Here is a 23,390-nt window from a genome sequence, read left to right as displayed (position 1 = left end):
ATTTGGTACATTATTGATTCCTTCCACCCTTCGTCTCCAAGGCTCGCTTCATCTTTTGAACACTTCTTTCTCAGATTCCCAAGGTTTTCACATGCGGAATACAGAAGCGCATTAAGACATTTTTAGATGTTTGTTTTCTCTCGGCCTACCTTGAACTGTGCCTCATGTGATGAATAAGTATTGAACGCTTATGAGTTACTCTTTAATTGCCTCTAGTGCATGCCTTATTTGCAGATATTTTTAACTGATTAGTTAGAATTCCTGTTTAGGTCCTCACAGGATTTCAGACCTGCCCCTGCTAGATTACCTCCGAGTTTTGTTCTCCTAATAAGGTTCCATTTTTTAAAATCATTACAATGTGTGTACTCCCCTTTTATCCTCCTCTCTACTGATATTGGTATTTCCAATGTTAGCGTTCTTTACCTTCCCATCACTGAGGTGACTTGTTCTCTTGCTGATATACTTCAGCTGTTCATCATTAGATTTTTACGACCAAGAGAATTTTTGGTTACAGACATGTGCAGTCAATGTTTATTTACTACCAGTTGGGAGCCCGCAAAGCTACTTTGACCTGAGAGGTAGCAAGCTTTTTTTCCTATGCAGTCTTATACTTCTAGGTAATAACTGTTGTATATGATTTGTTACTCCAAGAAAATCTCCTTATTTCCCCTACCTCCTGCCCTTTAAGTCTGCTAAAGTGTGTCTTCGAAACCTTGAATGGTGTATGCTGGAGCACTTATACAGATTTCAGGAGTAATCTGTATTTTAACAGTTTGCGCTGCTCAGTAGCGACAGTGGTTATCTCTACTGTTCCCATTGTTACACTTGGATGTTGTCAGTGTACCATTTTGGTTTCATTTCATAAAGCAATCCTAGTTTCTATTGCCCATCAATAACCGTTAGTTAAATGTGTAATCTTCCACACTAACTTAGCAAGCTTCTACACACCCTACACCCGACATAAAAAAATAGACTTATGTTAGTTATTTCACAGGATGAGGTGCCTGGCAAGGTCCCCCACCGTAGCCAGGACCATTGGAACTGATCCCTATAGTTTTCCAATATTCCTGATAGAGACAAACGTGTCTGTGTAGCGAGGCTTTATTTTATTCTTCTTCGTCGGGTGCCATCTCACGTAAGACTGTGGACTCATGTCAAGGTGTACTCTCTAGAGGAATAAAGCGGTGAGAGAGCACAAATCTGAAAATGTAGAAGTGCACCATATTTACAAGCACGTAGTATTAGTTTAGCGTGGAATATACAGGAGTGTCAACTTATATAGAGAAAATATATATGAGTGTTTAATTAGAATAGAGATGCATATGTAAGTGTGAAAAACTAATGTAGAGGTTGTAGAGATGTTAAAATGATGTTGGAGTCACATGTTAGATGGCTAAGTGAAAACGAAATGTAATTCTGCAAACCATGAAAATGTGTAGGCCACATGGCATTTCACAAGAAACGAAAGATGCTGCTACACTTTTAAGTGACTTGGATTCTAATGTCATTTTACGGCAAATGTATTACTAGGCCTAGAACTGAAGTATATGTTTTATATAGATGTGTTATATTTTAGTAATGTGTGTTAGTTAAAATACTCTTTAAACAAAGAAATTTAATGTGCATATTGCAGAGGCCCGTTTCATGTAATTCTAGTAGGCCTGAATAGATAAAGTCGCTACTTTGATCTGCATGAGCTCGTTAAGGAGAGGTCGCACAGAGCACGGACGATAGGTCTGTTCAAAGATGTTTTATGACTTCTAGATATGGCAGATGCTGGAATTTGGGGCCTACCGAGAGAGTGTCTGTTTGCAGGTGCAAGGGGGACTTAAATCAGAAATAATGAATAGGCCCTTGTTCAGAGGCGCCAGGCACAGGCCTGTAGGAGTCTTCAGGAATTTTAGGGGGTACGCCTGGTCGGAGAGAAGCCTGGGAAGCAAGGTCAACTTTAATGAAGAGTCCCGAGAAGCACCAGCACGGAATTTGCCGCTCGAAACTGCACCACGTGAGAGGCGTCTCAAGGGGCGTTCCTATTGGAAATGTGATTTTGTATTAGGGAAAGCACCCCGGGGTGGAGTTAGGGCAGATGATCTGAGGAGCCTAAGAGAGCGGATGGGTAGGCAGATGGAGAACTGAAAGACTTCGACTTTGAGACAAAGACTAAGGGAAGTGTGTGATCTTCTTTGGAAGTCACCACTGCTGACACCTTTTTAGGTAAAGATCTTGTTAAGTAGGGATGTCACTTAGTCTAGTGTAGGGACAGACTAACCTGTATTTTTCTTTTCTGTAAATGACTCTCAAGTTGCAACTCACAGCGATTTTTGCAACTCTAATGGTATTTGAGATATTTTTGATAATTTCCTTTTGCCGATTAAGAGCATTCAGAGAGTACCTTTTTATATTGATACCTGTATATCTTTTGAATCTTATTTTGAGATGTTTGTATCTCCAGATACTTTTGGCTTTACAATAAACTTTTTAACCTTTTCCAGTGGTAAGTGGTTCTTTAGAGTGGTGTAAGTTCTTTCTTGACTAACCTAGTAGTGGATGGCCTTTTACTCAATGACAGGTACCAACGATTCAGTCGACCTGAGCTGGGATCTGGTAAGATAACAATAGACCAGAAATCCCGCGTTAGCAGTTGGTAGCAGAGTAGGATAGTTATCTTCTTGAGGAAGGTAATCTAGACTAGGTTAGTTTACCCCAAGGTCCCTAGAGTTCGAGAGGTGGCCTGCCGAAGAAGGCGCTGACGGAGAGAGAAAAGCAGCAGTATCGGACGAGAGTGAGTATAACAAGGGTCATGCGTGGACAGATTGCGGTGTTTTGTGTTGTATTTGTATTGTAATGTCTTGCGGAGTTGAATGCCTGTAGCGTGATTGTGAGAAGGTTGTGAGCGCGCGCAACCTGGTAAAATCTTAAGTTCGGGGTAGAGCTTAAGTGGTTCGGGTGTATCGAACATCCAGAGTAATTGTCGACCAGAGTAAGGAGGTCATGAGGTACCATTGACCGCCGCAGGACCGAATAGGGGGAGTGTAAGAGTGAGTGTGTGAGTAACGGACGCTGGTCGAAAGTTACTGTGTGTAAGTAACCTATCAGAGAAGGCGATTGTCTGGAGGTAAACGGAAAGACATTTCGCCGGTTAAGGTGACAATTACAGCTAGACTGTGGACGGACAGTCAAGGAAAAGTGATCGCTTGGACGGAAGTAATCATTTTTCAGAGTATGAATGGGACGAATGCATAACCGCGGAGGCGAGCTGAGAAAGGAGGGGTACCGCTGCGAAGGGGGACGAGTGACGTCAGCGAGAGTCGCGCAGAGATAGGCCGGTTAGTGAGAAGCCGCGACGTGATAGGACGGTTGGTGTGACGTCGGCGAGAGCCGCAACGGGATTGGGCGGCTGGTGTGACGTCAGTGAGAAGTCGCGTTCTGATAGGCCAGTTAGCAAGAACTGAGCTGAGATTGGTGGATTGTCATCGGGAAGTAAACAAACGTGGAGAAAATAGAAATACTGTAGGTTTTGAACATGAAGTGTTTTAAATGTTTGAGAGAGATTTTTAAGAGAAAAAGAAGGAACTCTTATTACGGGGAAGAGGCACCGCCAGAGGGTACACCAGCTTACTATATGGCAGCGAATGTTGGCTTGCATACGATACTATGGATTAGTGAATGGAATAAGATTTCGGAAGGGAATGAAGAACTGACGTTTCCTAAGTATGGAACGTTCAAGTTAGAGGCGTTGCATCGGCTGAAATCAATTATGTCCTCATTGAATCCTCCGCCTAGACCAACCCAGTTTGAGGCCCTTAATGCGAGGCTTAGGGCGGCACACGACAGAAATATGAACAGGCGCCAAGACAGGTTGAAGCGATCAGTAAGGGCAGTGCGAAATGCCAAATGGGATGCGGACGCCAAGAGATGGAGGGTACAGGCTATTGAGGTGGATAAGTTATACCCAGTGAGAGAGGTGACAGGAGAACAGAGGCTCATGGAAGAAGATGAGGAGAGCGAGTCGGAGGACAACTTGATAAATAGGTTGCTAATAGATAGACCGCCTCCGAACGTTGGGAGAATGGAGGATAGGGGACTCGCAAGGGATGATGGGCCTGCCGTAGAGGGATATGTACCACTCCCTATATCAGAGTGGACACAGCCCAAAGGAGAGGAGACACCTCAGCCTAGTACAGTACCGACAGTAGTCGGAAGGTTTGTGGTGCAGAAGGTACCGGAAACAGAGAGAGTTGAGTCTTATGGGTTGCCAGACGCTCTACAAGTACCCGTTACCATAGGTCCTATAGTATCGATTTACAACCCCGAGAGAGACAGAGAGGAAGAACAGATGAGGTTAGATAGAGAGAGAGCAGAAATGGAAAGGAGAAATAACACGACAAATGCCTGGAGACAATTGCCAGGACCAGTGACGTGGAGCACCCCATCTGATCCAGCAGTGGGTCCCGCAGCAGAACAGGGGGTCAGAGAGGACCGATGGACCTGAGGGGACCACGGCCGAAATCCTTTAAGGAGTTGAGGGCCGATTTGAGAGAATGGGAGGGGTCCACAGAGGCACCAACCAGCAGGCCAAGAACAGAAGCAGAATGGGGAAGCCGAGGCAACGGAACATTGTCTCACTGCGGGGCTAGTGCAAGTAGTCAGGAGTGGGATGGTAACAGGCCGGAGAACAGAGGAGTAATACGTCCTAATGATGGGAGGGACCAGCAGGAGCGAGATGGTAGAAGCATGGAGTGTGAAGAGATGTCTCGGCTCTTTGAAAAGGGTGGAGACCAAATGGTACTAGCATACAGAGATAGGTTTAGGTGCACTCATCACGCGCCAGGGGAGAATGTGCAACACTGGAATAGGGGGAACAATGAAAGATCTTGCCATACATCGGGTGATCAGAGGTCACAGACCAATTGTGAAGAAAGGGGGAGTAATGGAATGTCATACCATGCATCTAGGGAAATCATGCAGGATGGGACTGGTGGGGTTACGAGAAATGGGAAAGTGTTTCACCATACACCCAGAGAGGATGGAACTGCATGGGACCTGGAGAGGTGGGAACAAGGGAGGACTCCCAATAACTCGCCTGAGCCTAGACGTAGGACTCGGAGCTGGGATGGGAGAGATGTGAATGGACCCCCTAGAACTAGCATACTGAGAGCTGCAGTAAAGGCCAAAAGACTCGATGTCACTAGCTTAAAATCTGACCTGGATGAGATAATAGATGGGACGTTGCCTTTAGAAAGGATTGACCTGTATGAACAAGATGAGTTACTGTTTATAGTAAAAGATATTACCCGAAAGGCAAGAGCAACTCATGAGAAACTGTCTGGACTGGCAGACAAGTATATGGTAGACTTGTCCAGAACGAGGACATTACAGAGTAACCATAGGTTGCAGTATTCAGATCAAGACTTAGATTAGAAGAGAACTACAGGGTTAAAGACACACATAAGGGAACTGATAGCAGGAATAAGAGTGTGGAGAGATCTGGACAAGTGGGAAGAGAGGTGGTCCAAACGGGGTACTGTCAGGAGAAGCACGAGTGTGATGTCTCCGGAAGGAAGGGTAATGCAGATGGAGGCATTTCCTTTGAGGGAAATATCGAATGGGAACTATGTACATGTGCCCTGGAGTAGAGGAGATTTGGCTGCATTTACCAACTCATTTCCGAAGTTAAGGGACAATCCTGTTGAGTGGTATAAGCAGGTAGAAAGGTTCGTGAAAATATCGAAGGTATTGTGGATTGATTTAAACACCTTGTTTGACATTGTGGTGCCAGGAGATTTGTGGACAGCATGCAAGACTAGCGTCGAGTGGCCAACGGTAGAACCAGAAAGGAATGCTGCCACAAATGGACCGTCTGAAATTGTAATGTTGAAATATGAAAGAGTAATAACTTGGTTGAAGGAAAAGGTCCCACCACAAGACATAGATTGGGTAAAAATAGACCGAACTAGACAGGAACCCAAGGAGACAGTTTATGAGAGATTGCTGAAAACATTCAAACAATACAGTGGACTCGATGTAATGGACCCCAAGGATATAGGACAGTTTGTGTCAAAGTTTGTATTGGGGTTGAGACCTGATATTTGTTTGATGATTCAGCAACATTTGATTTGTTGGCAAAACAGACCCTTAGATGAGATTTTGAGGTATGCCAGGTACTGCAGCGATGAAATAGATTCTAAAGCAAAGAAGCTAAAAGAGAAGCTGATGGTAGTGCAGATGCAGTCAGCTGGAAAGGGTGGACAGCAGCAGCAGGGTACAGGGACAATGAGACGGAAATCAAGCAATCAAAATAAAGACAGTGAGGAAAAAGTGGGACCTAGAATTGACATTGCTACATTGAAAAGAACGACAAAGTGCCACCAGTGTCATCAGGTGGGGCATTGGAGACGTGAGTGTCCCTATAACCCTGAGAATGGAGAATTAGAGGTAGAGGAGGAGGTTCCAGAGGTTCCAGTTCAAGGGGTACCAGTGCCGAGAATCAAGGTGGCCAAAGGGGGGACTTCGGCTCCACGAGCTCAGTTTCCGCAGCCACCAAAGATTTCGACCGGGGGAAAGGTTTTTAGACAAATTCCTCTTTTCATAGATGAGGAAAAATGTTATTACATTGATCCATTGACTGGCCAACGTGTAAGCAAAGAAGAGGACTGTACCCTCGGGGCAGTTCTGGAAGTGGATCAAAGAGGACCGTTTGTTGAGGCTGAAGTGGCAGGGTGTCCTACGACATTCTTGGTGGATACTGGAGCTACTCGATCAACTTTGAGATCAGCAGTGGTTCCGGATCTACCAATGTCGGGGGAAACAATTCAGGCGGTAGGAGTCGCAAACAAGAGAATGACTAGCCCTTTGACGGAACCAGTGTCAGTAAAAATCGGAAATTACATGAATGAACATCAGTTTGTAGTATGTGATTCAAGCCCTGTATGTTTGTTAGGAAGGGACTTATTGTGCAAATTGAATTGTACCATATACTGCACGCCTCAGGGAGTAGAGGTAGAAACGACAGATGATGATGCTACCTTCAAAATTGTGAACTCCAGAACATGCATAGAACTGTATCCTACTCTAACTGTGGAGGATCTCCCTTGGGACTTACGCGAGGCAGTATCATCAGAAGTATGGGATTTTACAGGAGAAGAGATAGGATTAGTCAAAGGGGTAGAGCCAGTGAAGATCATAGTGAAACCAAATGTCGATTATCCAAGAACGCCACAATACAAGCTGTCTCAAGAGACGATTGCAGGAATAAGACCCGTGGTCGACTCTATGATTAAACAGGGAATACTGAAAGAAATCGTGGGAAGTCCATGCAACTCCCCGATTATGGGTTTGCAGAAACCTAGTGGGAAATTTAGAATAGTACAGGACCTACGAAAAATTAATAACATTGTTGTTTCATGTTGTCCAGTGGTACCGAATCCATCAGTGATATTGTTTCAGATACCATTCCAAGCTGAGTGGTTCACAGTGATAGATCTTTGTCAGGCTTTCTTTTCAATCCCATTAGACGAAGAGAGCCAGTATCTTTTCGCGTTTAAAATGGAGAATCGCGTCTTAACATGGTGTAGAATCCCACAAGGGTTCACAGATAGCCCATCAATCTTTAATCAATTATTGAAAAAGAATCTTGAAAGTCTGGTACTGCCCCAGAATTCGGTTCTGGTTCAGTACATAGACGACCTACTTGTTGCGTCAGGAACAGAAGAAGCTTGCAAGGAAGACACCATTGCCTTGCTGAACCATTTAGCTGAAAATGGACACAAGGTATCTCCGAGTAAATTGCAGTACTGTCTGACAGAAGTACAGTACTTGGGTCATCGGATAGAAAAGGGAAAGCGTAAGGTGTGACCAGATAGAATAGAGGCAATCATGAAGATGAACTCGCCTACAACACAGAGAGAAGTCAGGATGTTTCTAGGAATGGTTGGTTATTGCCGACAGTGGATAGCTAACTTTTCACTGAAAGCAAAACCCTTACAGAAACTGACGCACAAGGAGGTGAGTGATCCGGTACCATGGGACAACGAGTGCTTGATGGCGTTCCTACAGCTGAGGGATGACTTGTGTCGTGCTCCGGCTCTGGGGATGCCGGATTATGAAAGGCCATTTTCCCTCTATTGCTGCGAAAGAGAGGGCTGTGCTTTGTCAGTCTTAGTGCAAGTACATGGGAATGCCTGTAGACCAGTTGCATACTTTTCGGCTACCTTAGATCCAGTAGCCGCAGCGTTGCCCGGATGTCTCAAATCCGTTGCTGCAACAGGTGTCAGCATTGAGCGTTGTGAAAGCATTGTGATGGGACACCAGTTAGTGGTGTATGTACCTCATTCTGTGGAACTGTTAATGACCAGGACCAAGACCCAGCACTTGACCAACAGTAGGCTCACGCGCTATGAGCAAGTTATCCTTGCTGCAGAGAACGTGACCCTTAAGAGGTGCTCCGTCTTAAATCCTGCTACTCTGATGCCACTTCCTAATGACATAGAAAGCGAAGACTGTGAAGATCACGATTGCCTTGATGTGACTGAACTATGCACGAAGCCCAGACCAGATATTGTGGATGAACCATTGATCGACCCCGATGAAATTTACTTTGTCGATGGTTCATGTTTAAGAGACGATACTGGTCGGTTGAGAGCAGCTTATGCTGTTTGCACCATTACTGGAGTTGTGGAAGCCGCTTGCCTGGAAGGAGTACACTCCGCTCAGGTAGCAGAAATTGTTGCATTGACACGTGCCTGTATAGCAGGTAGCAAAATTAGAGTCACCATCTATACTGATAGCCAATATGGTTTAGGTGTAGTTCATGATTTCGGGCAATTGTGGTCTCAGAGGGGTTACATGACCTCCTCTGGTTCGCCAATCAGAAATGGAGAATTTGTGCGGCTGCTGTTAGAAGCATTACAGGGTCCAGCTGCAATAGCAGTTGTAAAGTGGGTAGCTCATACGAAAAATTCAGATTTTGTGTCACAGGGAAACAGATATGCAGATGAAGTTGCCCGCTATTGTGCGGAGCATGATTATTCTTTCACGGAGGTGGAAGTAAGTGGGGCTCAGGAAAGGACAGAATTGAGCATGATGTTAGAAACAGTCGATACTTGGGAAGACTTGAAACAAATGCAAGAAAATGCACCTGAATCTGAGAAGCAGGCGTGGGAAACAGCAGGGTGTGTGAGAAGCGAAATGGATTTTTGGATTTCAGCAGATGGAAGGGCTGTGTTACCTGAGGAGTTAGCGAATCCAATGGCACGACAGATACATGGTCCAGTGCATTTGGGAAGGGATGCCATGCTGAGGGTGTTCAGGCAGACTTGGTATTGCCCAAAGTTTAGGATTGCAGCAGAAGCAGTGTTTAAGCGATGTGTTACTTGTCAGCAGTTGAACATAGGGAAAAGAACACCAGTTACACTGAGTCACATTGGGAGGTCTGGGGGGCCTTTCAACAGAATGCAGTTGGATTTTATCGAAATGCCAAGGGTCAACCGCCTTAGGTATGTTTTGGGGGTAGTATGCATATTTTCCAGATGGGTTGAAGCGTACCCTACACGTAGCTGCGATACACTCACAGTAGCAAAGTTGTTGCTTAGAGAATTGATACCGCGCTTCGGGGTGCCTGCCTCTCTGGAATCGGACAGAGGGACACATTTTAACAGCGAAGTTGTGAAGATGCTTTGCTCTGCATTGAACATTGATCAGAAATTGCATTGTAGCTATCGACCAGAGGCTTCAGGTATAGTGGAGCAGATAAATGGGACGTTGAAATGTCGAATTGCTAAAGTGTGTTCATCAACTTCCCTAAGTTGGCCTGATGCTCTTCCTTTGGTCCTTATGAGCATGCGTAGCACACCCGACAGGAGGACAGGTCTCTCTCCACATGAGGTGTTGATGGGGAGGGCAATGAGACTTCCAACTATCCCCACAACTGCATTACTGAACATTACAGATGACCTGATCCTGGATTACTGCAAGGGGTTATCTGACGCCATTCATTCTGTGTCTCTTCAGGTACAGGCTGCAGAAATTCCAGCTTCAAGAAATCAGTGCCATGACCTGTGCCCAGGAGACTGGGTGCTGGTGAAGAAGCACGTCCGGAAGAACTGCTTGGACGTGCGCTGGAAGGGGCCTTACCAAATAGTCCTAATTACGAACACCGCCGTGAAGTGCGGAGGACTGCCAAATTGGATCCACGCTTCCCATACTCGAAGAGTTCCAGCACCCCTGGAAGAAACAGCTCCTCTCACAGACGAAAATCCAGTGGTGGAGGAAGAATCACAAGAGGGGATCAGTCAAGCTGTGGGGGTGTCTGAAGAAGTTGGGAGTGTCACAGATCCAGAAGAGGAAGGGAAACAGGACGGCAGTGAAACTGAAATTGCCACTGAAGGAGAAAGCTGTTGTGAAACCAACTCAGAGACAGAGCAAGTTCAGAGTGATCAAGAACTGAGTGAACGGACAAGAAATAGGAGAACAAGGCGTGGAGCGGCTACCTGCCCTGAAAGAAAAAGGAGGCCAAGCTTGAAGCCAGCTCGAGAGTAAACTCTTGCTCCTATATCCGAAGATTCAGATCCAGAAGAAAGTGCACAAGGACAAGAGCAGGAAGGTCCGAGAAGATCAAGGAGGGTGCGAGTGCCTTGCAGAAGATACGCTACTCCTGAGTGGACCTACCTCGCTACAGATGTCCTCAGCGGGACGCAGAACTGGGAGGGTGAGGGAAGTGACCCTGACCAGAACTGACCCAATCATCACAGTGGAAGTAAAGTTCCTATTACCAGGATTGGAGGTCGAAAGACTGCTGACACTCAACATCGTCTATCCTCCTCTCCTGAGCGGAATAAGAAAATTGATCTTTGAGACTGTTGAATTTCCTTGTTGCTGTTCAAGGTGTCCAATACTGGAGGGAGTCCTTCTTCGTATGGAAATATTTGAGCTAGTGGTGGAAGCTCTGGGAACACGCATAGTTTTGGACTATTAAAGACTTTGTAAAGAACTTTGTAAATATTGATTGAAAGATAACCTAGCGCCGAGTGGAAGAAGAAAGAATTAGGGACTTCCCTTTTAGTGGATGGAGAAGGGCTAGGGTTGCCTATTGCTACAGAACTCGGAGACTGTTTTTGCGGAGGGGATTTTTCAGTTTCCAGGAGGTGTGGTTCGAAAGATTGGAGAAGCAAAGAAAAGAGACTTGTACTGTGAGAGAAAACCCGAACTACACTGTTTTGAGACCATGGAGGCTGGCAACCCGAACCGCAGGGCAAAATGCATAATAGGCACACTTTTAGGGGTAGTGATTTCTCTTATAGTTTTAGTAGTTACTGTATCATATATAGTGGGACATGAAAATGATGTGAAAGCAGAAAAAGAAGCAAAAAGTGTACCAACACAGAAGCCTCCTACGATTGGTAAACAGGGGGAAAATACAGCGGAAGAGAAAGCTTTGTTAGATGCTGAATTAAAAAGATTACATGCAGATGAGTCACAGGGGAATTTTAGAACGAATGCTTATGCCAAATTGCTTTATGAATATATTGATGTCATGGAGGCGAAGAACTGCTACGCCTGTATGCAGTTGCCAGCTTCTGTAGATGAAGGCATCAGATGATATCATCTTCCATTGACCTATGGAATCTCATGTAGTCTGTTGCTGAGCATATTTTATGAACGAGAGGGGTTCGAGTATTACTTCTCGAACTTCGATTCAGTATTGCCAGAGGTGCCAAATTATAAACATCTAAATGAGTGGGATTATTATAAGTGTGAAGACAGGTTACAGAAGTTTTTCATTCCATGGAGAACATTAGATACTTCGCATGCCCGAAGAAATAATTTGACTTGTAAAGTGTCAGAAATTGAGAAAAAGTTTATAGGGCAGGTGGATGATCGATATAGGAGACAAAAGATCCTAAAAGCTTCGGGACAATGGAAAACAGATTGGACCCGGGAAGAAAGAGAACACCAAAGAAAGGGTAGCAGTGGTCCAATAGCTTTAGATCGGGAGAAAAGGGGAGAGCTATGTATACACAGAAGTCAAACATATTATGAGAATGTGTTTGTAGGAGAAGTTCATTGTGAACATGCTTTCCAATTAGAGTACTATTCTAAGGATTTCCTGAAGGAAAGGCAGGTGATCCCAAATGTGTATTTTGTCTGTGGAAGAAATGCATATGTGAAACTACCAGATAATTGGTATGGATCATGTTACTTAGCAATTGTCTTCCCCAAAATATACCATGCTGAGAACTTAGAAACGAAAAAGAGAGAAACATCATCTAGAGGAAGAAGGGATGTGAGCGCTGAGGAGGTAGTTGGAGATGTGTTTGGCGCTATGTTTCCTATTTTAGGGATAGCACTAAATGATGTTAAGATAAGAAGATTGGCAACAGTTGTAGATATGTTGTCCGCCAGTACTGCTAGATCTTTAATGCTGGTGGAGGGAGAGATGCAATCGATAAGGGCAATGGTTCTTCAAAACCGACTTGCTCTAGACGTTCTGTTAGCCAAAGAGGGCGGAGTCTGTAAGGCTTTGAAGGTCCAGGAATGTTGCACTTACATTCCAGACAATTCAAAACCTCTAGAAAAGTACATTCGAAATATTACTGAAATACACCATGAGATAGAAGATTTGACTAAGGTAACAGTGTGGGAAAAGGTAGGTCAAGGAATGGGTAAAGTTGGAGGTTGGTTTGTCAATCTGGGAAAGAATATCATTTGGTACATATTGAAACCTATCATCATAATAGTGATTTGTATAATCACTTTGTGGGGATTGGTGAAACTGTACAAATGGTATAGAGCAAACAGGTTGCAAAGATCTATGCGAGAGCAGGGGAGGAGATTAGCTGCGATGCAGGAGAATCAGTACCGGAGTCTGAGGGCTCTAGAGGAGATGAAACGAGGGAAGATTGCAACGACTTCAGTTTGATACTCTGTACCTTAGCGAGGGTGTTGTGATGATGATGACTACTGTAAGTCATCAAAGGGGGGATTGAGAGAGCACAAATCTGAAAATGTAGAAGTGCACCATATTTACAAGCACGTAGTATTAGTTTAGCGTGGAATATACAGGAGTGTCAACTTATATAGAGAAAATATATATGAGTGTTTAATTAGAATAGAGATGCATATGTAACTGTGAAAAACTAATGTAGAGGTTGTAGAGATGTTAAAATGATGTTGGAGTCACATGTTAGATGGCTAAGTGAAAACGAAATGTAATTCTGCAAACCATGAAAATGTGTAGGCCACATGGCATTTCACAAGAAACGAAAGATGCTGCTACACTTTTAAGTGACTTGGATTCTAATGTCATTTTACGGCAAATGTATTACTAGGCCTAGAACTGAAGTATATGTTTTATATAGATGTGTTATATTTTAGTAATGTGTGTTAGTTAAAATACTCTTTAAACAAAGAAATTTAATGTGCATATTGCAGAGGCCCGTTTCATGTAATTCTAGTAGGCCTGAATAGATAAAGTCGCTACTTTGATCTGCATGAGCTCGTTAAGGAGAGGTCGCACAGAGCACGGACGATAGGTCTGTTCAAAGATGTTTTATGACTTCTAGATATGGCAGATGCTGGAATTTGGGGCCTACCGAGAGAGTGTCTGTTTGCAGGTGCAAGGGGGACTTAAATCAGAAATAATGAATAGGCCCTTGTTCAGAGGCGCCAGGCACAGGCCTGTAGGAGTCTTCAGGAATTTTAGGGGGTACCGCCTGGTCGGAGAGAAGCCTGGGAAGCAAGGTCAACTTTAATGAAGAGTCCCGAGAAGCACCAGCACGGAATTTGCCGCTCGAAACTGCACCACGTGAGAGGCGTCTCAAGGGGCGTTCCTATTGGAAATGTGATTTTGTATTAGGGAAAGCACCCCGGGGTGGAGTTAGGGCAGATGATCTGAGGAGCCTAAGAGAGCGGATGGGTAGGCAGATTGAGAACTGAAAGACTTCGACTTTGAGACACAGACTAAGGGAAGTGTGTGATCTTCTTTGGAAGTCACCACTGCTGACACCTTTTTAGGTAAAGATCTTGTTAAGTAGGGATGTCACTTAGTCTAGTGTAGGGACAGACTAACCTGTATTTTTCTTTTCTGTAAATGACTCTCAAGTTGCAACTCACAGCGATTTTTGCAACTCTCATGGTATTTGAGATATTTTTGATAATTTCCTTTTGCCGATTAAGAGCATTCAGAGAGTACCTTTTTATATTGATACCTGTATATCTTTTGAATCTTATTTTGAGATGTTTGTATCTCCAGATACTTTGGCTTTACAATAAACTTTTTAACCTTTTCCAGTGGTAAGTGGTTCTTTAGAGTGGTGTAAGTTCTTTATTGACTAACCTAGTAGTGGATGGCCTTTTACTCAATGACAGGTACCAACGATTCAGTCGACCTGAGCTGGGATCTGGTAAGATAACAATAGACCAGAAATCCCGCGTTAGCAGCGGCAATGTTGACATTCGCCAACTCGCAGGTTGTGAATTGCTTGTTTAGGAGTGTGGTCCTTCCTAAGTAATGCTTAAAAAATGCTTGATAACTTTACTTCGGTCAACGACCATAAAAGCACAGATAAAATATGTACATACAATAAAATACATAAATAATTAAGAACCAGCAGCTAAAACGTTATTAAACAATCAGTTATCAGCAATGAATGGCCAACATTAAAATTAGACACAATTAATCAGAGTGGACCTTCTACGCCACATACCGTACAAAAAGCGGGAGACTGAAAACACGATGAGGGGGGATGTATCATATTTTAAAATTCTGACGGCTTGAGCACAATGTTTTAGTCCCAAATTTCTACATAGTGGCACCAGCCAAGCTCTCCAGATTGCGCTATAAGCAGGGCAAAAGAACAAAACATGGGCAATGTCTTCTTTACTATTATTGCAGACAGGGCAGATTCCCTCCTCTTGACCTGTCCATTTGCAGGTTAGTGTCCCAAGTGGCAGGCAACCGTGCCTTAGTTGTGTATATAGTTTTCTTGCAGGCGGAGGTTCTATTAGATCCAAAAATTCCTCCCTTCTGGGCACGAGTTTTACCTGCAAAAATTCCGAAGACAACCTGCCCATACTTGGCAAGCGGTGCAGCAAACTTAGGTTGTGGTGCCTCAAAGAGGCCAGCATCTCAGTTTTCCGCACCACTGGACAACTCTCCGCCGGGGTCTCCCAGATTTGGGGCATTCCTATTCTATAGGCAATAGTTTTGATGTGGAGCAACCAGGGTATTTTCTTACTCTTCAACGACCCCCAGACAGCAGCGAACTCCACTCTGTAGTCCGCCAGCTCAGGTACTGTCCAGAGCCTTCTCCAGTACAAGAGGAGTCGGGCCGCTAATAATTCAGAGATGGGCTCCACACCTAGATCAAATCTCAAGGGTATGAGCGGGGTGCCACATTTCCAGGACCTCAAAAATGCATTTTCAGTTAAAGCAGTCAAAGGCTTCTAGTGGCAAAAAAGCAAGTGATTGGTGGATGTTGCCTGTCACTTGCAATTCATCATATATCCTCCTTAATCAGATGGAATATTTTGTCATACAACATTACTAATTTGGGTGTTTTATTTTTTCCTCCACAACAGCCATCTTATTTGCCACAATTCATGCCAGTACCATGACTTTCTCTGTTAAGCAAGCATATGTGATTTCTCTTGTTTTGGCCATGACTACTGTAACAGTAACTTCTCTCAGGTCTTGTTGGCTCCTGCCCTTTTTGTAATGATAACACTGCAAGCCTGTGTTTATTTGGTGCTTTGCTAGAAAACTGTTGTATCTCAGTGCTTTGCATGATTGCATCTAGTCTCTGCTTCATGCATCTACATAGCATTTATGCCCAATCATACCTTTGATGGATGCTTACGGGAACAACCTAGAGAGCACTCCACCATTTGCCCAGAACACCAACAAGCCACCCCTCTGAATGCAGGTCTCCTTAATTAACTTTAGGTAAAGTATTGGAGTTGTATCTTGAGGTCACCTCATCATTAGCCAGTCCTGCAGCTGTGGAAACTAGAACATAGATGATAAACATGTTAACACAAAACCCAGCTACAGTAAACCATAACCAAAAACTACACAGAACTACACTTAAACCCAGAAGCTTAATTACCCTCTTGGCATTACCCACCAGAGCGTTGTTTTGTGTTAGCTCAGCCATCACCGTGCAAGAGGAGTTGCACAAAGTTAAATTCCTTTGTCAAGTATTTTTTCACTCCTGCCTTCTCACTGTTGATCCATCCAGGTTGTACAGGTATATAGTGACTTCATTGTATGGAGACATGCATTAGAAGTAGGTTAGTGCAGTCAAAAAGTCTTACCATGTTTGCCATGCCTGTTTCATATCTTTGCCTCAGGGCAAACTAGCAGTTCTTTAGAGCTAGATAATGTACCTGGCAATTCCATAACGCGTTTCTTTTCTTTAACTCATCTTGTCCTTGTAGACCCTTGATGGAGATTTCTCAGACGAAAATCGGTCAAAGTGTCGGACTGCAACTGAGCCTTTGATTGAGGCGGTCGAAAACCTCACTGCCTTTGCTTCCAACCCAGAGTTTGTCAGCATTCCAGCTCAGATCAGCAATGAGGTAAGGAAGAGATTTCTCCATGCACCCGGGGTTTGTGGTTGTTAGATACACATAGCAAGCTTTTCTTAATGAATTGAGTGAAATATTTTCATCAGGAATTGCCCTGCTGGGATGAAGTTCAGGACTGTATTTTATGAATATAATATATACTTGGCTTATGGAAAATAGTTTGAATAGGGGTATTCTATAGTACCCACATCACCTATGAGAATTGTTTTTCAGAACCAAAGGTTTTGTTTTTCAATTACACTCAGGCTTTGTATTACAGAAAGCATGGTGTATTGCGATATCAGGTTAGTCAGTGGCTTCACTCTTACAGTAAGGAAGCAAAGAAATGTGTTTTAATTCAATGATGCATTTGTCTGGCCCAAGGGATTGATGAGGTCTGGTGTCTGGGTTTTAGGTATCACTAGCATGTGACGAGAAAAAGTCGGAGAGGTTTTCGTGCCTGCAGATAGTCATTTATTCCTTCTTCAACTCCTTTGTGAGAATCATCTATTCATTTTTCAACTTCTTAGCGAGATTACAGTCGGTTATCCCTGTCTGCAGTAGCAAGGTGTTACTGATTTGCATAGAAGTGGTATGTAAGGGAAGAAATGTGTTAAGAAATTAGGAAATGCTTTTGGATGGGGACAAGTACACACAATCTCTTTTATATCTTCCTAACGATTTTCTCACGATTGATGCACAAAGAAGGTTGCGTGCTAGATACAAAATTATATTGATATATGTTTGTGTTTCGGTTTATAAAAAATGTGAAGAGTTCCTTCTTTTTCAGGGAGCTCGAGCCCAGGAGCCTATTTTGGTTTCTGCCAGGACAATGCTGGAGGGTTCCTCCTCCCTCATCAAAACTGCTCGCTCTTTGGCCATCAACCCAAAGGATCCACCTACCTGGTCTGTCCTAGCCGGACACTCCCGTGTTGTGTCCGATTCCATAAAGAGTCTTATAACTTCTATTCGGTAAGTGCCTTGTGCATGAACTTTTTATTGAAGTGTCAAACGTTTTTAGATTATGTAAACTAGTAGTGTCAATTTGTATGTCGGTGTGAGATGTGTGAAATTCGTACCCTCATGTGCATTCATTTTGTTTTTAGCATTTACGTTTTCAATATTTATTGAAATTTCATACATAAGGAAAACAAGCATTTACACGGGTTTTGCCATTACTTGTTACAGAACAAATATGAGTTTACCTTTTTTCCTTTCCCTAAACAAGGGGACTGATCAAAAGAAGCAATACAAGCTCATAAGTGGCCAGCTATGTACAAATTAGTCAGTTAAGCTTTACCCTGTACTAAGGGTCATCCTTTATAAGAACATTGGAAAGTTGAGAGCTCCATTGAAGACAATAGAGTAGCTCTGGGCTTATAGTGGCTGGTATAAGCCCAAGCTCCAACATTTCAACTTTTCATTGGGATTTCAACCCCCTAGGGCTCAGTTAGGCCTTAGTTTTATTTGTTAGAAAAGTCTGCCCTCTAGTGGCGGAATGTCCTAATAGCCTTAGAGCCCTCCATAGCAGGCTCTCCCCGCAGTAAAAGGCCCGCTCCCTTATTAAAAACCCTCAGCTTCGGCTCGGGCCTATTGATGCTGGAGCAGGCCTTTAATGGCTGGTAGAGTCCGCTACGTCAGGCTCTATGGCTATATTAGAACATTGGAATGTTGAGAGCTCCGTTTAAGAAAATGGTGTAGCTCTCGGCTTATAATGGCTGGTATAAGCCTGGAGCTCCAACATTTCATTGTTGTCTTCATGTTTCTCCCTTTTTAATTTAGAACATTTTACCATTAGTGGGTGGAATGTTCTATAGCCTTATAGCTCTTATGCACCAGGATATACCGGTTGTTAAAGGCCCTCTCCCTCCTATTAGATTCTCACCAGCAGCTCGGGCCTATAACTCTGGTTCAGGGCCTTTAAACTCGGCAGTGGGCTACAAAGCTTAATTTGTTTTCCCTGTAAACAATATATATTTGGATTTCTAGGAGCAGCCTTCTTTCTTTACACCTTGTCTAGAATGAGATTAGTTCACTTGCCATAAGGTGGCAAACAATCAACAACATATCAGGTGGGTCTAACAAACTTCCCATCATCGTTTAGGATTCTGTGTCAGTTTTGAATGTATATGAGTATTCTTGATACCTAAATGCAGCCTATGTGAATAACATTTGTTTAGTGTTGGGTCAGAGCTATGTCAAGGTTTGTTCCAAAGTTGGTTATTGACCGTGGTCCCTGAATTATGTTTAGTTGATGATTATCATCAGGAGGGTGTGCTATTATCATCTTAGGCCGTAGGTGTTTGGTGTGCACGGTGGCTGTTTCACAGTCTCATATTCTAGTAACTCTTCTAGAGGAATTATGTTGCTCAAAGTCATTTATATCTAATTTCATAGCTAATCTTAATAAAATGACTCCACAGTTGTAGCAGCATTGGTATTCTTAAGGCTCTGCAGTTGGTTTGAGATCACATGGTTCTCAACTTTTGCTCACTTCAGTCAGCCAAATTTTCGTATTGCGGACCCGGTTGATTTCCAGGATGAAGCTATTTTTTGCATAAACAGAAATGCTGCATTGGTGAATTTACTCTTTGCTGGTTTCTTTTTGTGTCTGGGCATTAGGTCTAATAAATATGTCTTCTCCATGATTGTAACTTTTCCTAGTGAGCATCAGCGCCATCTCCGTCACTTACTCTGAGTACCCTACATCTTGGGTAGTCTCGCACCATGTGGTAAAAAACAGCTTTACAGCTTTTCACTTCGGGCAGCTACCCGTTACGTTTTTCTTAGGCCCTTATGGGTTAAATAGGTATGTGCAAACAACTTAAAATCAAGTATAAACTCACATTCATAGTTACAAATGCAGTGTGCTTAAATATACTCCCCTATTGTCAGTCTGTGAAAACTTTCCCTTCGACCATTACCTATTTTGTGCTAATGCCCCCCAGACCTGTTAGGGATGCTGTATGCTTGTTGGAAGTTTTTTTAATTTATTTTGTCTTCCTTGTGTATGTCTACTACCTTTAGAAGTCTGCTGTTGTCAAAGTCTTATGGTATCGTTTTCTTACGCCCGTTATCATCCATCTGTTTAGCTGTGCCTTCTCAATTCAAAAGTATTGCTCATAATCGGATGTTCTCAGATCCCTCTCCACGATGAGCAGTTGAACTTTGATGAGGGCAACTCTCCTCCTGATGTCACTTTATATTATGACAAGTCCTTAAATAACCTGAGAGGCTTAATACCTAGTGTAATGGGAAAAATAAGGTAGTTGCAGTTACATGATTTATCTGCTTAAGGTCTTCATAGTTTTAAGTACAGTCTTGGGTATCAAATGTTCATCACTGTCATATATCTAAATCCTCAAATATTTGGATGTGCACATTTCCCAGTGTATAGCTCTGGTTGGTCAGGCTAACACATTCTCGTTTCTCAGGTATTTTACGGAGAAAATGCTGAGTTTCCCCAGATTTGCTCATAAGCTGGGCATGCATTCAAAACTTTGAGGAGTTCCATGTTAGTTGCAGCTCGTGTTTATTCTTCACAGGGATTGAACAGCAGATAAGCCACATATAGCGATATGCAATGATTTGATTTTCATAAATGTATCCCTACAGTGAATCCCTTTTACCACAACAAACAAGCCAGGAATTTTATTAGCTAGAACTAGGAGTGTTAGTGAGAAGGGTCAATCCTTTTATAAAACTTGACATGTGGAGATCCTGTTGCATATATAATCTCATCCAAATTGTCATTACAGTAGATTGCTTGGTAAAGCTACTCTGTCTTTTCTGATGACTTACATGCTGAAATTACTATCACTCGAGGTACTGACATATATTGTAATACGTTTGACTGTTGCAACTCAGTCCCTAAAGTACCCTGGTTGCCAAAGAAAATGACAGATGCTGCAGATTGTTTTTTACTCAGCCCTAATTGAATGGGAGAAGTGACAACACTCTCTGGTGATGCCGTGGGGTGGTAATGTTACTCTGGAAGCCCAGTGATGGCACAAGAAGCATTTTGCAATCATAGCAGAAATTGCTTGTGGTGGTGGTGTCTAGGTATCTCCGCTTGAAATAGATATTCTAGTTGCCATAAAATGGACTAAAATTGATTATATGTTTGCATGGGTGATAAAATCCATTTCTACTGTTAAGAATCTGTAATAGAGTTGCATGCTTATTTGAATATCTTCCACATCAGACTGCGAATCCTTGGTAAAATTAAAGCAAAATTACAATATTCAATGCTTTACTAATTGGCTATTTTATGTGGTCAGTAGAAGGTGTTTTAACTCCTTCTTTGCACCTAGAGATTAGGCATTCATTATTAAAGTCCGGTTCTGCACCTCTCGTTTATTTTTGGAATTCCACCACAAGAATATCTTATATCGTTTGTGCTTTCCTACTATATGTGCTGTCCAAGGCCAATATTTATACATCCTTTGCTGAAGGTTTTTTTTAGTGCTACCATAGGTGCTTGGTTTAGTGAGTTTCCACATCAGTTTCTTCTATTGCATTAAAAGAAATTCTCTCTATGGCATGTAGAATGCAAAACACCCTCAGTCCAAGCATAATTTGGTCCAAGCATAATTTGACTGTCCACACAACTCCTGGGGCCTTTATTTTACTGCATCTGTCAGCATTTCCAGTGTCACATCCAAAGTTGATGTTGGTCTCCATATTTTCATCTGTATCAGCAAGATTTAATCTCATCAGACATAGTAAACAGATTGCTAATCAAAAAGAGATCCATGATAACAGAAAAAAAGAAAAAGAACGGAGGCTTAGGAAATGGAAATAACATTTTCAGGGAAAGTAAATACATAACCCTGTAGACAAACTGAGCATGAAAGGGAGGAATATACACAGCACATTTCCATCAGACCACATATCAGAAGAAATGGTTTCCATCTTATTGACTTTAAAGTGGCATGGCAGAAAGGAACCTTAACATGTGTGTTGAAGTATATTAGGAAGGAGTTTTCCAATTTGAAAAGGAAGATTATCCTTTTTATGAAGATCCTTCACATGACTGCAAATACAAATCTGATGAACAGAAACAGAGAGTACGACATTTAAATGACCACCAATGCCAGTTGATATCTGCATTGATTACTTGGCTGTGAATGGTGCCTGGGTAATACTCCACAGAACCTCTGTTTCTCTGAGGACAAGTCTCCCTATGTTGTTGCTAGTGCAAAGTATCACTTTAGCATTTGGTGCAATATAAATAGGGGAACAAAGATTGGGTTATTTTAGACACAAGTTTTGCAGTCTTCTAACAGCCCTTACACCCAATAAAAACAAATATAAGTCTTCATGATACTCAGTGCTATTTGCACATTATGCCACAATATAATTCATTTCTAGTAGCTGCAGCTGGAAAAGTTTATTAACATATAAATGTTGTATTAGCACTTCTGAAGAGTGTGTTGACAGCTATGGGCCAGAAATTGCTGACATTAATTTCGCAGAATGTGTGCGTCTGCTACACTCATCGCTGGATCCTCTAGAGTGAATAGTGGGGAATAACCTGTCTTTAGCCTTCTAGAAGATAATAAATCAAACATCTAAGCATTCAGTGTCAACTTAGATTAGTCTGTTATATTCAATATTCTGCTTTAGGGGTAATAGCCAGAACACGGGATACCCCCAGCAGGTCTGAAAGTCAACACAGCATGCTGGATTGCATCTTTTGAATGTCCAGTTTGGCATTGATAAGGCTTCCTGCAACTTTTAAAAACAAAGACAGCAAATCTTCACCCACATTTATCCATGGAATAGAGGTAGGGAACCGAACCGAAACTGAAAAGTTCTCTAATGCTTCATTTTTATTCCGTGATTAAAAGGAAAATCTTCTTGTCAGATGACCTCCACAGTTCTCAATCGAAAAAGATAAACAAATTACTCATAGCTACTGCATATTTCGGCCAAACGCCGTAGCCCTCTCAAAGCTCAAGGTCGGAGATTTCCAGTTATACGGACAAATGCATTTTTCACACTTTTATCGCTCTCAATCCAGCATGCTTGCTGCTGGGTTACAAGAATTGGAAAATGTTTATCTCCCTTGCAACTGCATGAAAATATTTGCACAGTCCCAATTTGGTTTAGCAACCAAAGTACTTCAGAAAATTCAAAACCTACTGGTGTTAGAGCAGTGCTATACATCATACACTCATGGTTTTCAGTTTTCCAGCATTCCTCTGTCAGGAGTAATTTGATCTGAGATAATCACTATAGAAAGCATCAGTGCCAGGCTATGTTCTTTCGGCATTTCAGATTGACAGATTTCCTAAAAGACTGATGCATAATGTACTCCAGGTTGTAAATGTGGTAACCTCTTGTCTAGTAACCTTTCCATTAGAGTTCGTGCTAACTTCATGCATCATATACTGCAGATGAAAGACAGACATTTAATAATTTAATAGTTGTGGTTATTCATACTATTGTGTGGCTCCCTTTCTTGAAATTTATATGCACAATATTGCCTCAGTTCCTTTCTTTGTTAATCTGGGTTGCTGGCAGGTGACTTCCTTGTTTGAGTATAAGAAGACTTGCAGTATTCTCGGGTAGGCTCCACATTCATTAGGAAGATGTGGGTGAGTGTCAAGTAAGACTGTTAACTACCTTGCACAATCTAGGAATATTTAATTTCTTAGCCTCCCAGCCGGGAGTGTCAGAGGATGCTCTTAGTCCCACATTCATTGGTAAGATTTGGGTGTAGTGGCAGGAGAGAGCGTTTACCACCATGCACTTTCTTGGAATATTTAATCTCTGCCCAGATTGGCAGAGGGTGCTATTCACAAGAGTAAACAAGTGCTGCT

At 42.7% G+C, this 23,390-nt stretch overlaps 1 protein-coding gene across 2 annotated transcripts in view; it reads left to right on the top strand.

The window, feature by feature from the left end:
* Positions 1-23,390, top strand: part of TLN2 (talin 2) — a 1,508,116-nt gene that overhangs the window by 1,222,318 nt on the left and 262,408 nt on the right. For both annotated transcript variants that reach the window (XM_078684194.1, XM_078684193.1), the window contains exons 40-41: positions 16,435-16,575; positions 17,354-17,535. In XM_078684194.1, coding sequence (XP_078540320.1) covers positions 16,435-16,575; positions 17,354-17,535 — 323 coding nt within the window. The remainder of the gene's footprint in view (positions 1-16,434; positions 16,576-17,353; positions 17,536-23,390) is intronic.

The sequence above is a fragment of the Lissotriton helveticus genome, chromosome 3_2 (genome assembly GCF_964261635.1).
Source record: "Lissotriton helveticus chromosome 3_2, aLisHel1.1, whole genome shotgun sequence".
In the NCBI taxonomy this organism is placed as follows: Eukaryota; Metazoa; Chordata; class Amphibia; order Caudata; family Salamandridae; genus Lissotriton; species Lissotriton helveticus.
Note: the sequence above shows the minus strand (reverse complement) of the source record. Positions and strands in the feature narration are given on the sequence as shown.